Below are 16,747 nucleotides of genomic sequence, written 5' to 3'. Positions count from 1 at the left end.
TGACAAAACGGACAAAGAAAAAGATAATTTAATATAGCAAGGTAATACATTAAATCATATCACAGTGTAACAATACTGCAGTAAAAATTGCCGTTTGTACTTAATAATAATAACAATAATAATAACTCTATTTATATAACACCTTTCCAAACAACTTAAACAGTAAATGTACACATTGTGAATGATTATTCGATTATTAAACATGATTTATTGGGATATCTCTGCTTCCTATAGGAACACAGTATGTATATTTTCTACAGTAAAGATGCAGTGGCTCATTGTGACCACAGGGGGGCAGACTGGTCTGAGTCAGGAGTCAACAGGTGAATGAAAATAACCACCAACTCTCACTTCTGATAAAGTGAGAGTTGGTGGTCCAAATTATATTTTAATAAAAGTATAATAGATAGTCTTATCGTACTAAATGTGCCTTTATTATTATTATTATTATTATTATTATTATTATTATTATTATTATTATTATTATTATTATTATTATTATTATTATTATTATTATTATCCATCCATCCATCCATTTTCCGTAACCTGCTTATCCAGTTAATAAAGGGGTAATGATAGCTTATCTCAAATGTCAATTATTATTATTATTATTATTATTATTATTATTATTATGATTACTATTATTATTATTATTATTATTATTATTATTATTATTTCTGCTGAATATGTTTTTTAAACTGCCTAGTATTTCTGAATAGCAACACTTTTCCTCTCCACATGTTTCTAATATTTTTTATCATATTGGATAAAAAATATGGAGCCGTTTATCGGTTACCTTTAAGAAAACCGTCCCTGGCAGTGTGCAGAGTAGAGGCAGAGGTTGGGAGAGGAGGAACACTCTTCCTCAGGCCTGGATAGAAATGAGTCACCCCTTGAAGACATCAGTGGTCCGAGTCTTCTTGATGGGGATCGACGAGCCGTGCGTAACCGTCTCCGGACAGATATGCTCTGTAAAGTCGTGCACTTCATCCTCTTCCTCACCATGCACACGAGCATCTTTCCCTGGACAGGTGCGTCCTCCACGTTTCATAAAGGTTCATTGTTACCACAATCTGCACAATCAAGAGCAACATAAATGTTATCAATGGGACAAAGGTGACAAATGAGTAATACCTCAGGACAACATTAAGAAAACTGAACTATTGACCAGCCATTGAAGAAGAAAATGATGAACTGAAGAAAACCTTTACAGACAAAAAGACAAACATTGTATTTGGCACAGTGAAGGTCATGTGAAGCTAATGTTTAGACCACCTTTTGGTTATTAAATGGATCGTGAAAAGCTCAATAAGCTCAGCAAAATACACTGATTGATTGATCAAGAAATTTAAGTTTTCCTTTAGTGAAGCATGACATGGCTCCAGCATCAGTTTACTTTGATATCTCAACCATTATGTAATGGATTGCCTTTAAATTGGCTTCACACATTCATAATCCCCAGAGGAACAAACCATGCTGACCTATATCAAACCAACTGTGAATGACGTAAACATTTACGTGCTTGTCCCTGCCATGTTTCTGCTTTCATTCACAACATTTTCCTTGAAACCTTACGAGGTCACGATATGGGAAACTGGAAGAACGGATTTCCCTGAATATCTATCCCTGCTCCCATTCATACATGAGCCCATGCAGCAAATGTTCCATAACATTTCAGAGATAGGGGCATGTGTGAAATGTTCTTGAGGTTTATGAAGATCAAGTAAAAGTGGGAGGAATAAAAACCCAGACATGATCCCTTATTTGGATTTTAGATTTATTCTCCATTGGGGCAATAAGTAAATCCTCAGCCGGCTTCATTTGTGTCAAATCCATTTTGTTTTGCCAGAAACCTACATGTGGTCAGCAGGTGGACACTGCTCAGAACACGACGTAGAAAGGTTGGCTGTTGATTATACATGATCATAATGTCACAGGATATAAAATGTATGTGCTGCTTTAATGTGAGATACAGTATAAGTTTGTTTGTGTTTCCATGCATGCCGACAGTTTTATTGCAAAATGTGTTGTAATAATAAATCCATCCAGTTGTTACATAGCTCTTCTCTGTCTGCTTCGCAACATGTGACTACTGGTATCATTAACTTCAGACCTGATGTGTTGCATCCCCTACATCTTTAAATGCTTCATACATGTCGACTGCTGACAGGCTTCCTGTCACATAATATCTCATAATCACTGCCGAGTATGTGTACTATGTACTGACTTTTTTCAACATACAGTACTATGACTTTTTATAACTTTTTTGGACAAACATTTATACTGTTCCTTTTTAATGAGATACTATACCGACATTTAATAAATGTTTTCTACAAACTATACTATTCATTTTAAAAAACTTTTTCCGACATATTATACATTAACTTTTCATATATTTTTTCTACATACTATACTCTTTTTATGACTTTTTGGGGATATACTGTACTCTGACTTTATTTCAACACACTTTGTTAAAACCTTTTATAAGTTTTTTGACTTATTATACTACAACTGTTAAATAAATATTATACTTATATTATACTTTTTTACAACTTTTTCAACACAATATACTATGATTTTTATTACTTTTTCGCCATAGTATACTATGACTTCTTATGACTTTTTTCGACGTACAGTACTATGACTTCTTATGACTTTTTTCGACGTACAGTACTATGACTTTTTATGACTTTTTTCAACATAGAGTACTTTTACTTTTTTCGTCAGACAGTCCTATAACTTGTTTCGACATACTATGATTTTTATTACTTTTTCCCCATAGTATACTATGATTTTTTGACTTTTTCCAACATACAGTACTATGACTTTTTTATGACTTTTTTCCATTTACTATACTATGACTTATTTCGACATACTATGACTTTTTTTTAGTGCTTTATTTTAAACATATCTCAACCCTGAAATTTGTGCTGTGGAAACGTGCATAATACTGAATTTATTGCTGTGAAATAATAGAATACATGTAGGTCTTTTTACCCAGCCTTTATTAGCTACTATTTGATTAATAATGGCTATTATTATAATTCTGTCTGCAGTTTTCTACTTTTTCACACTAAGTTTACTTCTTGGATTTATCAGAACTGAAACCCTACAAAGTTTTCTAGCCACTTGGGGGCAGCAGAAACTTCAAAAAGGATCTATTATTGGCTTTCAAGTTAATATAGCAAACTTATACGTCCAGCAGTTAACAGTCAACATAAGCATTTATTAGGAGTCGTGTTTCTGGCAGAAAACGACCGCCTGCTGGAGATGAAGCTGTGAGAGTGAACAAACAGACAACAAAAAGCTTAAAGATGATAAAATGCTCCGTAGTAATGAGAGGAACTGCAGATTGGTGATGATTCTCTTTGGGCTCCACATCCTTCACATCATCTGATCCTCCATAAATAATTAAGTTACTGAGCAGCTTTAACACTGACTGAACACGCTGCAATCTTCTATAGAATCACATTACCAAGATCCGGCACTTTAACATGAGACCGTTAAATTATGGAAATTAAAACCAAACACATTCTGGGCCATCACGTTACATTAAGGACACATCCAGAGAGGCCGTCTTAATGAGGAGCTCTAAAGTGATCCTCCTAAAGAAAACCCTTGAAAGCCTGTTAGGATGCAAACAATCTTGATGCTTGAATGATGCACAGAGCTAAAGAAAAGCTTTTTCTGACGTCTATGTGGTGATTAACAGTGTGTCCAAACTAAACATTCAACCATAGTTTAAAGAGATTCAAAATTGGATAACAAATGACGCTCAGCGTTCAGCTCCTCCTGTCTTTTTTTTTGTCACTAAACCAGTCTAATTATCTGCTGTGTTGTTGTGTAACTCATCAACAAAACAAACTGTGGCCTGGGTCATTTCAGAGTTCCCTTTATTCGTTTTGAAATGCTAAGCTGGAACGGCTACATTGCATAAATACATCATGTTCATATCTTTGTACAAAACATTCATGAGACACAGCGAGGGTGAGAGTAGTGTGAGGGAGTGTCTCAGTGGTTAACGTGATGTGTTCAGGGTGAGATGTGTTCGGAGAACGTCAAGATCATGAGGTTGGTCTTGATCAAAGTGCAGCTCAAGCCGACGTGTCGAACAGCTTTTCTATCATCTCCTCCACTTCCTCCGGCCGATACTTGTTATACTTCTCAGGGTTCTTGGTGAAGGAGATGTTGGCACATCTAGAACAAACAAAAGAAACATGGTTCAGTGTGAATGGAATCAGACTGTGAGGGGGTCTGTTTGGCTGGAAGGTGTAGTGCCGTATAATGGTTATTTAAAAGATCATTTCTGATTTCGTCGCAGGATTTCTTTGTAATTCTTTAACATTATAAGACTGAAATTGAACGCATTTAATTGATGACAAACAGAAATAGACAGGATGTAGTATAGTTTGTCAAAAATATCATACTGTAGTATGTAAAAGAAAAAAAAAAGCATAGTACAGTATGTCGAAAAAAGTCATAGTATAGCATGTCGAAAAAAGTCAGTATAGTATGTAAAACAAATCATAACAAATTCACAGTATATTATGTTGAAAGAAGTAAAATAAAAAAAGTAAAATGGCAATAATCTTTTTTTTAAAGTCTATTATGTCATGAAAATGTCATTACTTCACTTTGACACATGACTTTTATTTTATGATATTTTTTCATGACAGCAATAAACATGATATAACAATAAACACATCAGCTGTTTGGAAGTATCTCACACTTCCTACTCACACATACAGTAATGATCCTCGTCTCACCTGTGCAGGAAGGCCCTGTAGGCTTCAGACACCACCCTCTTCTGAGCCTGACGGATGAAGTCTCTTTGCTCTTTGTCCGGGATCGCCCAACCCTTCTGGATCTTACACAACTCCTCCAGCCCGTCGTTAAAACCCTGAGAGGCAGCCGGGTGAGAAAAGGATGTCAAATATTTCACGTTTATGCTACTACAGAGTGGATCTTTACAGTGTTTGGTTTGTTGAAAGATATTTGACAATAATGTGATTCTTCCCTCACCTTGAATTTGTCTTTGATCACCTGTCGCTCTTTATCTTTGAGCTGGAGGAGGGAGAGACTTCAGTTACAAAACGTACACAAAGACACAGAGACACTCGTGACAGAGGGCAAAATGACTCATGATCAACACTTACTATGGATTTTATATAAGAAATACATATTCTTAAGAACATCATTGAATAGTTGTGATGTTTAAAAGTGTGGTTATATGAAATACTGACGGGGAACTGAATCCGTCATCTCTGCTCGCTTCAAAGCCAGACTCCATTGACAAAAACAGCAATTTTACCTCTCAGAACACAGGAGCTGCCTCCATCGGTTAGTTTATTTGTGTTGTTGTGAAGTTACTTCTGTGTTTCAAAGGGTTAGTTTGGATTCACCAAAGTCACACTATAACAAAAACAAACTAACAGAGGCAGCAGTAGACCAGAAACTCCTGTGTTCTATTAGGTAAAATTGCTGTTTTTGCCAATGGAGTCTGGTGGATTTGAAGATTTAAAAGATATGTTTTGCTGCTGCCCCTTTCCACAGCAAAAAAATATTTTTCTCGCACACTTCTTCTAAACTATCCCTTTAGGAGAACTTTAAGAAATGTACCTGACAATCTGAGGAAAGGTGAAATTCAGCAGGTTAGTATGAACATTTAAATCTATAAAGTGTGAATAATATATTTAGGGAGGATATGTAATGTTTTGGGATGGACCAAAACTGAGACACGCGGCCCTCAATGGTCCTCAGCTCAACTGGCTCATCTACTTGTCTTCAGTGATAAAAATCATACCGCCGTGTTAAAGTTAACACTTCTGCACCAAAGCTGGTGAAAACTTTCACTTTTCTTCGAGAGTGAGAGATAATAAAACTCTGACCTTGGTGCCGGGTTGGAAGACGGGCATGTTCCTGCTCGTCAGGTGTTCTGTGACTCTCACCCAGCTGAGACAGAATCAAAGACATCGGGTCAACGTGAGCCGGGGAAACAGCACAGATGTGAATATAAAGTTTATTTGAACGTGTTTACCTATGCTGGTACATCTGGATCTGCTGCTCGATCAGCTCTCTGTAGGAATTCTCTGCTTTCTTCTGCGTCACCGTCACCAGCTGGATCAACTCAGACCTGAAGACATTCAGAGGGGAGACATTGAAAATGTTCTGGACAGATTCAGTCTCTGAGGACTAAACCAGTGGCTTTGAACAGCATGTTTCAGCTCATATAGAACATATCATTTCTGTGAACTGCTCTGCAAACTATTACTACTACTACTACTACTACTACTACTTTGACCTTCCATGCAGCCATTTGCCTCCATTTATTTCTGCAGCATCTACTCGCCATCATTCATCACCACCCCTCATTAAGCCTTCCATATTTCTTCGACGTGAACTCATAATTGTTGTGCAGAGTGGCTTATATTAACTGTTGATATATCCCAAAATAAATGTAGATTTGATGACAATTCTGAAGTATATCTAGATTAAATTAAATGTTTTGGTGCACTGACGATGACAGATTGGAATGGATATTTAATTCTAATGCTTATAAGTTGTCTCTCTTTGGTTTCTAAAGATTGTTATTTATTTTTCTATTCTGGTTTCTGGTCTTTCTTTTTCTAAATAAAGGTGTCTCGTAATCCTGTTTGGGCTGGACTTTATGCATGACACCATAATAATAAAAAAAGAAATACAAATGTATACACATAAGTAGTTTAGTATCTTAAACAGTGGTTTAGTCCTTAAAAGAAAGTTCTGACAAATTCAAATTACTGTAAAATGAATTAGCATTATTTTGATCTTTATAATGAAACCAGTAAATCATCATATCGGTTGTTAAAAAACAGATCGTTCCCGTCAGTAAATGAAGGTCTAAAATAAAGAAACCGTACTTCTCCAGTGATTTCAGGATGTAGTTGTAGTTGTTGTGCAGAAAGATGGCGCTCAGCGCTGAATCCTCGTACACTTTGGATTTACTGAGCAGGTTCAGCTGCAGGTTCCCCAACACTTTACCTTCAGAGGAGAAGATGATCAGTTTACACAAACTAAACATTTCACAGTAAAGGAGGTGTCGGTGTCTTTCTCCACTTACAGATATAAGCACTGAGGAGCCGTTTGTTGAACTCCGAGGTGTAGCTGCTCGCTGACGAACTCGTCTCTGGAGAGAAAACAGAATCTGTTAGAAACGCACAGCATCCAACACACAAATATGAGTATTAATACTTCATTTAATCCTCTAAGACTCCACTCAAACGATGAGCATTTATTACAGTGGAAGACCTCAGGTTTCCATAGTGGAATCTAAAAGTACTTTTCTTTCATCACATGCACGACTCAGCTGAGTGTCTCATTATGAAAACATTCTGAATGCATTATTAACGGCGTGAAGAAAACATTCAGACTCATCAGCAGAGGGCCTCCAGGGGCCTTGTTCTTACCTCGGGGGTCTAAAGGTATATTGTAAGTGTCCCCCAGTACTAAAAGGGCCGAGGCAAGGCAGAAGAGAAAGAGAGAGAGGCACAAGTGCAAAAAAAAGGTTAGAAGAGATTTGTTAGTGCAGAGGAAGCAACCGGACATCAGCCGAGGGGTCGAGTGATCGAGAAAGGAGGGAAAAGAGAAGCCGCCGTCGACAGAGAACAGGAGGGAGCCGGAGAAATGAATAACAAATCAACAAAAGCATTAATCTTTACTGAAATATCACTGAGACTGAATCTGAACACATACTGCCTCTGAAAGGAGAGGAAAGATGTTTGAAGCAAGAAGAAGAAGGAAAGTCAGAGAATCAAAGATACAGAACGAGTGAAAGAGAATCTAGGATGTGTTGAAGAACTGAGACAAAAACAAAAACACAACACAGTCCGAATACTCTGACAGAATCAAACTCGTCATGAGCAGAAGAACAGAAGACCGACACTGATGTTAGTTTAGATCAAAAACAATCTGGCGTTAGCATTAAAGGAAGCAGCTTATCAGCAGAGTAGCGGAGCGGCAGCAGGTCAACGATAACGAGGATAAAGAGGAGGAGGAGGAGGAAGAGGAGGAGGTACCTTGAGAGGCCAGCATGGCTCCGGCTGTCTCATGGAAGTCCAGCAGCTGCTGCAGGAACAGGATGGCCTGCAGGAGAGAGAGAGAGAGAGAGAGAGGGAGGGAGGGGAGAGAGAGAGACAGAAAGACAGAGAGAGAGAGAGGTGGTCTAAACATTAGCCGTTGCCATGGAGACCACCACTGACAAACAATCAGACTCCTGTTGAGGAACAAATAAATCCCGTCTTGTCACCAAACAGGAATGAGTGAGCTCTTCTCTTACGTTACTGGTCAGCTCGTGGACGGTTCCGTCCTTTGGCATGTTGTATTCTTTATCCGGATCATTCTGTGGTTAAAAAGAGAAAAGAATTCAGCACACGTCTACGTAGTGGATGATCGGAGGTGGAGGATATTAAAACGTGAGGTTCTCACCTTGATGCTGTCGGCGAACTCCTCCAGAGCTTTGGCTCCGATCGTCTCCATGGAGGTGATGAGAGTCGGCAGCTTGTTCTTGGTGCTCGCTGCTGTTCCCTGAACACAAAGTCAAAATTCATTTAATTAAATAAAAAAGCATTCTTTTTAAGCAATAGATGAGGACTTAAACTGACTCTGACCTGCAGCGTGGAGTCAAACTCCGCCTTGTTCATCTTCAGGTGTCTGAGGATCGGGAAGATGGTGAGAACGGCCGAGTAGTCGTGTCTCATTATGGCTCTACGAGCTGCCGACACGATGTTGTCTCCCTCCAGCATCAGGTTGTCCAGAGCCTCCTGTGGACAGACGGACAGTTTACTGACAGAGTACGTTCATATTGTTGCATTCTGACCCACAATCCCTTGCACAGAGAATATATGAGCAAGAGGGCCAAAGTTCAAGGTGCTGTATTATGAGTTAGTAGTAAGTCCAAATTGAATGCACACTGAATGCAACAGTACGTATTTTAAAAAGGGCAGCTGCTGTTTGTAGTTAAAGCAAAAAGAAAATTGATGTGATCTGGAACGCAGCTATAATTATAATAATAATAATAATAATAATAATAATAATATTAGGAAGTAAATTATTTTGGTAACATCCTCTTACATCTGCTTCATGAAACAAAGAGAAATGATTGAGAAAACTTCTGTTGTAAATCAAGGGTAGTCCAGCAGGTTTAATGTGGCCGATACCATATTAATATTATTATTATTATTACTAGTATTACTATTATTATTATTACTAGTATTATAATTACTATTAATAGTAATAGTGGTATTATTGGTTGTAGTAGTATTAATGTTTATCATCTCATCAACTAAATATATTAATAAAGATGAAAACATGAACTAAAATGAATAATTCCATTCAGACACAATGAGTGTTGATTATTTTTCACATTCTAAAAGGTTTCATTTGACAGAACCGGATCAACTCATCTGAATAATTAAGACTTTGTTTTAACAATCATGAAGAGGATTAATCAATGAGCTCCAGCCTCACATGACAGCGACTATCTTGCTTTACTTTAAACTTTTAAATGAATGAATGAATGAATGAGTCTCTCTGACCTGAATGAGTGAGTCGAAGGTTTTCTTCTGGTGGTGCTCGGGGATGATTTCTGCCAGCAGGGCGTACTCGCTCTGAGCCAACTTCACGAAGGCGCTGATGCAGTGGATGTACGAGTCGATCTCGATGTCCAGAACGTCGTCTTTTCCTGAGAGTCACACGAGCAAAAAGACCCAGTCAGCCCGTAAATAATAAGAGATGTTCATACAAAACGAACAGGCAGTTATGAGTGTGTTTTATATTCAGATGAAGGTATAAATATATAAGTATATATTCATGTATTAAAGCTGCAGTAGGTGAGACTTTCTGTTTTGTTGTTAATGTTCCTTCTCTTTCCCCTCGTGTTCCCATCACTCACCTGAGGCCGCCCCGTGCTTCTCGGTCAGAGCGTCAGAGAGGTGTTTGACCCGCAGGTCGTGATCGTGACCTGGTGGGTGAGGTGGGGGTGGAGGGGGGGGGAGGCAGTAGGGGAGACAGACCCAGTCAGACCACCGGGGGTCGTGACTAGGTCCAGATAGGGAGGATGGGGGCAAACCTGAACCTGGAACGTCTGCACCGACCACCACCAAGCACCCAGCAGGGAGGGGGGGGAGCATGGGACACCCACTGCAGTCAAGGTTTGTGTGTGTGTGTGTGTGTGTGTGTGTGTGTGTGTGTGTGTGTGTGTGTGTGTGTGTGTGTGTGTGACTCGTCTAAGTTAGTCAGTGTGTGTTTGATGAGAAGACGAGCTTTAAGAAAAAAACCGTCACCACAGCTTTTGATTCATCGCAGCTCTTTAAGTTCACTGTTAAAGGGACAGTAGGGATGTTTTTAAGTGCGGTAATATGAGGTACTTCTACATAGTCAGTGTATTACTACAGTAGATGGAGCAAATCAATGTACTTCTGTGGACACCTAAAATAATCAATATCAGTTTAAGTTTACGCTAAACTAAGAATATTTTCACCTCTTTACCTTTCTGAGGGGGATCTGAAGCGGTCATCTATGCTCTCTTCAAAGACACCAGACTCCATTGATAAAAAATAAAGTAATCTTAACTTTGGTTAACCCTAACTAACCCTTTAAAACACCAAAAGTCACACAATAACACAAACTAACTAACCAAAGGAGGCAGCAGTAGACCAGTAACTCCTGTGCTCTGCGAGGTAAAATTACAGGTTTTTTTCAATGGAGTCTGATGGCTTGGCTGACAGTTAGGTAAAGCTGTGAAAATAGACACTGACACTGACTGTGGATAAGTGTCTCATAAAACCACACTTCAAAAAATAAGAACCATCCCTTTAAATATCAGCAAACAAAAATATATATTCTTTATCGTCTCTCCTGGGAGAAAAATCATCTTGGATTTAAGTCAATAAAGTAATTTAGACAATTTCACAATCATGGAAAGTTAACCAACAGTTTTGACAATTAATACTTCGTCATTTATCAATAAAACACAAAAATATCTGTCTCCTTTGGGATTTTTAGGGTGTTTTGTCATTATACCGTATATTTAAAAGGTATTAAGAAACTGTCTTTTGTTGTATTTTCATTTTCTGCTGCGCTGATAAGTTTCCCTTGAAGCAACAATAAATTAAAGTAAAGTGATTTTTCTTTTTTTTTTTAAAGAATTTAACAACATGGTGGTTGATTCTGGCAAATTTACTCCAGAAACTCACCGTTAATGTTAAAGATCACATAAATATTGTAGTTCTGCTTTAAATATGTTGCTGTGATGAAGCTAGATCGCTAATAATTGTGTTAAGTGTTTTAGGATGAATGCGTTTGCTTTTAATTACCTCAATATTTGTTGGCTTTTTTGTAGCGCTAGAGGATAAAAATACTTATCAGGTATCATTCATGCTTTTAAATCAATAATCTGCCTGATCTCAAAGCTGTTGTGACGTTTGTGAGGAGTTTCGTGTTGCTCTGAACGAGACAACAACATGAGCATCACACCGCGAGCGAGGAAGAGGGGAGAGGAGAGAAGAAGAAGACACCGAAGAGGAGGCGGGGGTGCGTTACCTTCCAAAGGAGTGAGGTTAGAGCCCCCCTTTTTCCCATCCAGCCCATGCTGTGAGTACTGTTTCAGAAGGTTCTGAGCCTTGCGAATGGTCCCTGGTCCCATAAACACAGAGACAGAGTCCAGAGGAGGAGGAGGAGGTCCAGACAGCCAAAGAGGAGAAGAAGAAACAGGAGAAGAAGGAGAAGAAGAAGAAGGGAGAGCTAGGAAGTGAACACAAGTGAAACACAGACACCACCACCACCGAGACGGGCAGCAGAGGTTTCTATGGGGGGGGGGGGGGGGCAGCCTATCACCACGGCAACACACCAGGATGAGCGACTACAGCTACGTGAGGACAACCACAGGTGTGTGCTCAGACACAAACACACACACACACAGTGACCCCGGGGTCATGTGAGGTTACAGGTTAGGTCGGTCTAAAAACACAAACACAGCCGTCACAATTAAAACAATGAACAGACACGTTTATCCAGAATTAATACGACCAGAAACATTCTGTCACACGGTTAAACACAGCAAACTACTACGGCGGTGGTTCACAACCGGCTCTCCTGGAAGCCCCGCCCCCTATTTTTGTTTTTTAAAAGCCTGCCCACTATTTTCTGACATCATCACCCTAAAAAATGTACAAATCCCAAAACAAAATTTGTAAAAAAAAAAAAAAGTGATTCAGGGTATTTTAATTTTTTTTATTAATTCAACTTTCTTTAGTGAATATAACTCGTCGATTTTTTAAAAATAAATAAAGGCAGATTTTACTTTGGACTAAACAACACTCCGGATTTATTGAAAATGTTTGGATCACATTCTACTAATTGAATAAAACTAATAATATTAGAGTAGGCAGGCAGCCATTGTAAAGAACAATTGGTTCCTAATGACTCTGCCTGGTCAGATAAAGGTTAATAAAATAAAACATCTGACAATGTGCACAGAATGTTAAAAGTAGACTACAAATTTTGAGTGAGGACAAATAAAACATATATTTTCTAATAGTATTATATAAAAACATTTGTACAAATTATCCAGTAAGAGTGTTATTATGATTTATGCTGTACATGTGCAAATCTTATTTATGCGGGGGGGGCCGGACCTCAGGTTGGGAACCACCGGTCTACAGTACATTCATATTCTCCGGATTGAAACACGATATCTTAGTTCGATTGGTTAGTGAGTTAGTAAACATGTAGCACAATTAAAGCTGCAGTCAATGAGTTTTTAAAAACACTAGAAAAACAAAATGTGAAACACTGGATTATTATTGTGATGGCTCACAGCAAACAGTGACTGGTGTACAAATGCAGCAAACACAAAGCATCGTTATCATCCCACAGAGTTTTTTTCTTCATTTTAGCTTTGGTTTGGTCTCAACCAGCCCCATGTGTGACCTCAGCTGGATCTTTAAAAAGGTATTTCCGTGATTCCACAGACGCCTTCAGTCACGAAGCGAAAAAAACAACATTTAAATCCAACATTTCCGACCACTGTGATAGTGTTCTATTGCACAAAAAAATTGATGCAATTTACTCATTGTAAAAAGTGAGTAAAAAACATTATGAAAATGTATTAATTTAATGTTACCTTTATCTTATCTTGTTATCTTATCTACTGCCAGAAAATCTATTTCATTTTTCTTGTTAAAGTGTTTATGATAGTTTTTTATCATAAACATATATAAATATATAGAGTTATAAAGTTTTAAGTGTTATGACTCTTCAGCACAAACAATAGCAGGACCAATCAGCTGTGAGTTTAATGTTGACGGATTAATTCAAATCAAAAGGTTGTCAACAAAATGAAAATATAAAAAGTCCTGTTTCATAATTTAAACTGATCTGTGCCTGAGGAACCGGTTCATCAACTGTTTAAAGACTACACACTTCACTGATCAACACTACACACACACACACACATTCAATTACACTGCTGACACAACACACACACATCCACTCGGCAGAACTCATTCACACACAAACACTGATAAAACTCTACAGTCCTCTGGTTTCATGGTGGCAAACTGCTGAGTTTAACGATGTGGAAACACTGGACTAAACCAAGTGGTCCTCCATTATGTCACCACGTCACAATATCTGAGTTTATCAAATCACCTGGTGGTAAATCCACATTGTTTTGTTGACAAGCAGCTTTCAGGAAATGTAATACATCCCTTAAATGTATAATTTAATGAACACTGCTATGACTATGTGAAAGGCATCATAAAAGTAGATAATAGTGGATTTGTTTTAGACTTTACAGGCGTGCCTAATAAAAAGGACACTCAGTCCCTCTGTTGTGTAGAGCTACTCGATTAACAGGAAAATAATCTGCAGCTATTTTGGTGATCCATTATTCGTTAAAGATGCTTAACACGAAATTTAGAGTACATCTATTGTCTCTGCACGGCTCTAAACATGGCGACGTTTGAGCCAGCAGCTAACAGTGCTAACAGCGCAAACAACAGTAACAGTGCTGACAGCGCCAACAGTTAGACTCTCTAGTATAAAATGACTGGTATCTTCCGGTAATCATTACATAACAAATAGTTGTTTGTGTCTATATTTTAAGTTCTGATTATCGTTCCGAGGTTCCCGCTTCTGAAATATGAATATTTTCAGTTTTTCTTTGTCTTTGATTGTAAACTGAGTATCTTTCAAAAAAAAAAAAAAAAAAGAAATCTGACATTGTCACCATGGACTCTTTACTTTTTTCACACTTGTCTGACATCTTTTAGCTCAAACATTAAAGCAAGAAGTTAAAGATTAATTAACAATTAACATAATCGATAGTTGCAGCCCAACTTTTGTGATGGAAAATGAAATAAACCGTGGCAGTGGATTTTTTCCATACACCACATTGGGGTCACGTTTCCGTATTTTTAGAATAATGGACCAAATGTTTCTGTAAGTAAATGTGACGCGTTTGCCTGTAAAACTGCAGTTTTACATAATTCTACCTTTTCAGCGTCTCTTTCAGTGCATTGAACCACAGTGAAACCAGAGGGCCGACATCTACGCTGCTAAATCACTCACCACATCTCTCCTTAAAACAAACACACTTCTGCCGTCCGGCTTCTCAACACTGAACAAACTCATGCTGTCTGACTATCTGCCGTGAAATGTGGCAATCGGACGGACAGAAGCAAGCACGAGGCACACACTAAAGCGTTCTGATTACCTGGGATGTAGACTGTCATCACAACATTGGGATTATAAAAAGAGGAAAGGATGAAGGATTAGTTGGAGCAGGACTCTTAAATCACAGGGAGACACAGTTGGTGCTGACGGAGCAGAACAGTCCGGTGAGTGTGATGGTTAGAGACGGAGGACGACACTTTGAACAGAGTAATGTGGCTGGATGGAAAACAAATCAAACAAACTCAACGTAGTGAAGATCAATGTGAGCTAAGAAAGGTGCTGCTATGATTAAATAATAATCTAAAGACGAGGTGGATCAGAGCGAGGGTTTGTCCGAGGAGACGGCGGCTTGCTGACCTGGTCTCTTGGGCGCCTTCTTGGTGGGCGTGTCCTTGCGTTTGGTCTGGACGGCGGGCGAGTAGAGGATCCCGGAGGAGGCGCTGTTCTTACGGAAGTGATCCTTCAGGCCTTTGATGGAGCGATCCAGCTGGTTGGACCGGATCTGGAAGTAGACGTTCATGAAATCTGCAGAGAGGGAGAGAGAGAGGAAAAGGAGGAGGAGGAAAGGAGAAAGAGGAGGAGAGGAGGAGGAGGAGGAGGAGAGGAGAGAGGGTAAAGTTCTCTTTGTACTCGTGCGTGGTGTCGTAGTGCGAGAATCCGCAGATGGAGAGCGAGCTACAACCAAGCACAAAGGCGTTTATGCTCAACATGCTGTTCTTTGCATTATTCTCCAAAACACCAGAGGGCGTACAAATAAACTGTGAAAAATCAAGAAGACCAACCTCCTCAATGATGAGAAGGACTGGTCTTTATCTGCAAATTCATGTCTCATATTCATGGACTTTATTACCTTTTTACAAGCCCTGTATAAAAAAAAAAGTCAATCCTGTAAACTATTTGATTTGGCTGCAAAATATTTACTCGAAATGAGTTTCTTAAGACCTCCTGTTTCTAAAGCATCTCAAAACGAATTTTCCACTTTTGCAAAATCCTCGGACATGTTAATAGTGTTTTTTTTTATCTGTGAACTATTTGTGATAGTCGGTGTCTCGAAATCTCTCTCTGTGTGAAAGACCTGAGATTGGTATTGTCTAAAATATAAATAAGTATCAATATATCGATCTAAATATATACAGTTTCAATACTTATTTCCCACAGAGTCGATACACAAGTACCAGCTTTGCTTTCTCATACAAATCTTAAATTTGATGCCCTAAATGTGTCAAGGATTCAAGATACATTATCAAAATTAGAAATTCCCATATTGTGACAACACTACCTGAGATTTAGAAAAACTATTCATCTTGTATAGCCCAATATCACAAATCAGCCTCAGAGGGTTTTACAGTCTGTACGGCGTACGACGTCTTTGTTCTTGGACCCTCGTATCGGAAAAAAGGAGAAACTCTCCCCTAAAAAAATATCTGTGACGGGGGTTAAAAACAGGTTGAAACTTCAGGGAGAGCACAGAGGAGGGATCCTCTACTTTTAAAAGAGGAAGAGAGAAAAGGAAGAAAACCAGACGAGGAGCCGTAAAGAGATCAGCGGAGAGGATGTGAAAAAAGCAACAAATCTATCCGAACCCTGGTTGCGTCCGTACTCCACCAGCCAGCCGGCGATGCAGATGATGTCCTGCAGAACGGCCTCTGGGAGGTGTTCCAGCACCACGTCCTCCTGGACCTCCAGCTCCTCGTCCATGCTGATGGCGTCCAGGATGAGGATCGGGGGAACGGGTTTACTGTAGCGGGTCAGAAGGCTGCGGAACTCCGCCTCCAGCAGCTCTTTGCCCTTCTCAAAGCGCGCTTTCTGCAGAGAGGAAACAACAGTGGTATATTTTCAAACAATTCATAGCCTTTTTTGTTTTATACACATGTAAACTTTTACGCTGCATTTGATATAGAACGCTGGATGGTTATGTTTGAAACGTCTCAAAAGTCAGTTTGACTGATTTTTTTTTTGCAACCAGTACCTTTTTGACTTTCTTTCCTTTATTTCTTATTCCTCTAACGACAAATATACGAGACAAAGTATGCCA

General features: G+C 38.8%; 1 protein-coding gene across 6 annotated transcripts in view; it reads right to left on the bottom strand.

Moving 5' to 3' along the window:
* Positions 1-3,870: 3,870 nt before the first annotated feature.
* exoc7 (exocyst complex component 7) overlaps positions 3,871-16,747 on the bottom strand; it is a 15,040-nt gene continuing 2,163 nt past the window's right edge. The window contains exons 5-21 of one of the 6 annotated variants that reach the window (XM_054598511.1): positions 16,296-16,518; positions 15,070-15,237; positions 14,753-14,764; positions 11,578-11,670; positions 9,929-9,997; positions 9,573-9,718; positions 8,646-8,798; positions 8,464-8,562; positions 8,315-8,377; positions 8,055-8,121; positions 7,100-7,165; positions 6,900-7,020; positions 6,038-6,133; positions 5,889-5,952; positions 5,023-5,064; positions 4,767-4,900; positions 3,871-4,197 (exon numbers count right to left, since the gene is read on the bottom strand). In XM_054598511.1, coding sequence (XP_054454486.1) covers positions 4,095-4,197; positions 4,767-4,900; positions 5,023-5,064; positions 5,889-5,952; positions 6,038-6,133; positions 6,900-7,020; positions 7,100-7,165; positions 8,055-8,121; positions 8,315-8,377; positions 8,464-8,562; positions 8,646-8,798; positions 9,573-9,718; positions 9,929-9,997; positions 11,578-11,670; positions 14,753-14,764; positions 15,070-15,237; positions 16,296-16,518 — 1,719 coding nt within the window. In that variant the 3' untranslated portion in view covers positions 3,871-4,094. The remainder of the gene's footprint in view (positions 4,198-4,766; positions 4,901-5,022; positions 5,065-5,888; positions 5,953-6,037; positions 6,134-6,899; positions 7,021-7,099; positions 7,166-8,054; positions 8,122-8,314; positions 8,378-8,463; positions 8,563-8,645; positions 8,799-9,572; positions 9,719-9,928; positions 9,998-11,577; positions 11,671-14,752; positions 14,765-15,069; positions 15,238-16,295; positions 16,519-16,747) is intronic. The other 5 variants (XM_054598507.1, XM_054598512.1, XM_054598508.1 and 2 more) reach the window with 5 other exon arrangements.

This window comes from Anoplopoma fimbria, chromosome 5 (genome assembly GCF_027596085.1).
Source record: "Anoplopoma fimbria isolate UVic2021 breed Golden Eagle Sablefish chromosome 5, Afim_UVic_2022, whole genome shotgun sequence".
In the NCBI taxonomy this organism is placed as follows: domain Eukaryota; kingdom Metazoa; phylum Chordata; class Actinopteri; order Perciformes; family Anoplopomatidae; genus Anoplopoma; species Anoplopoma fimbria.
This window is presented reverse-complemented; position numbering and strand designations above follow the sequence as displayed.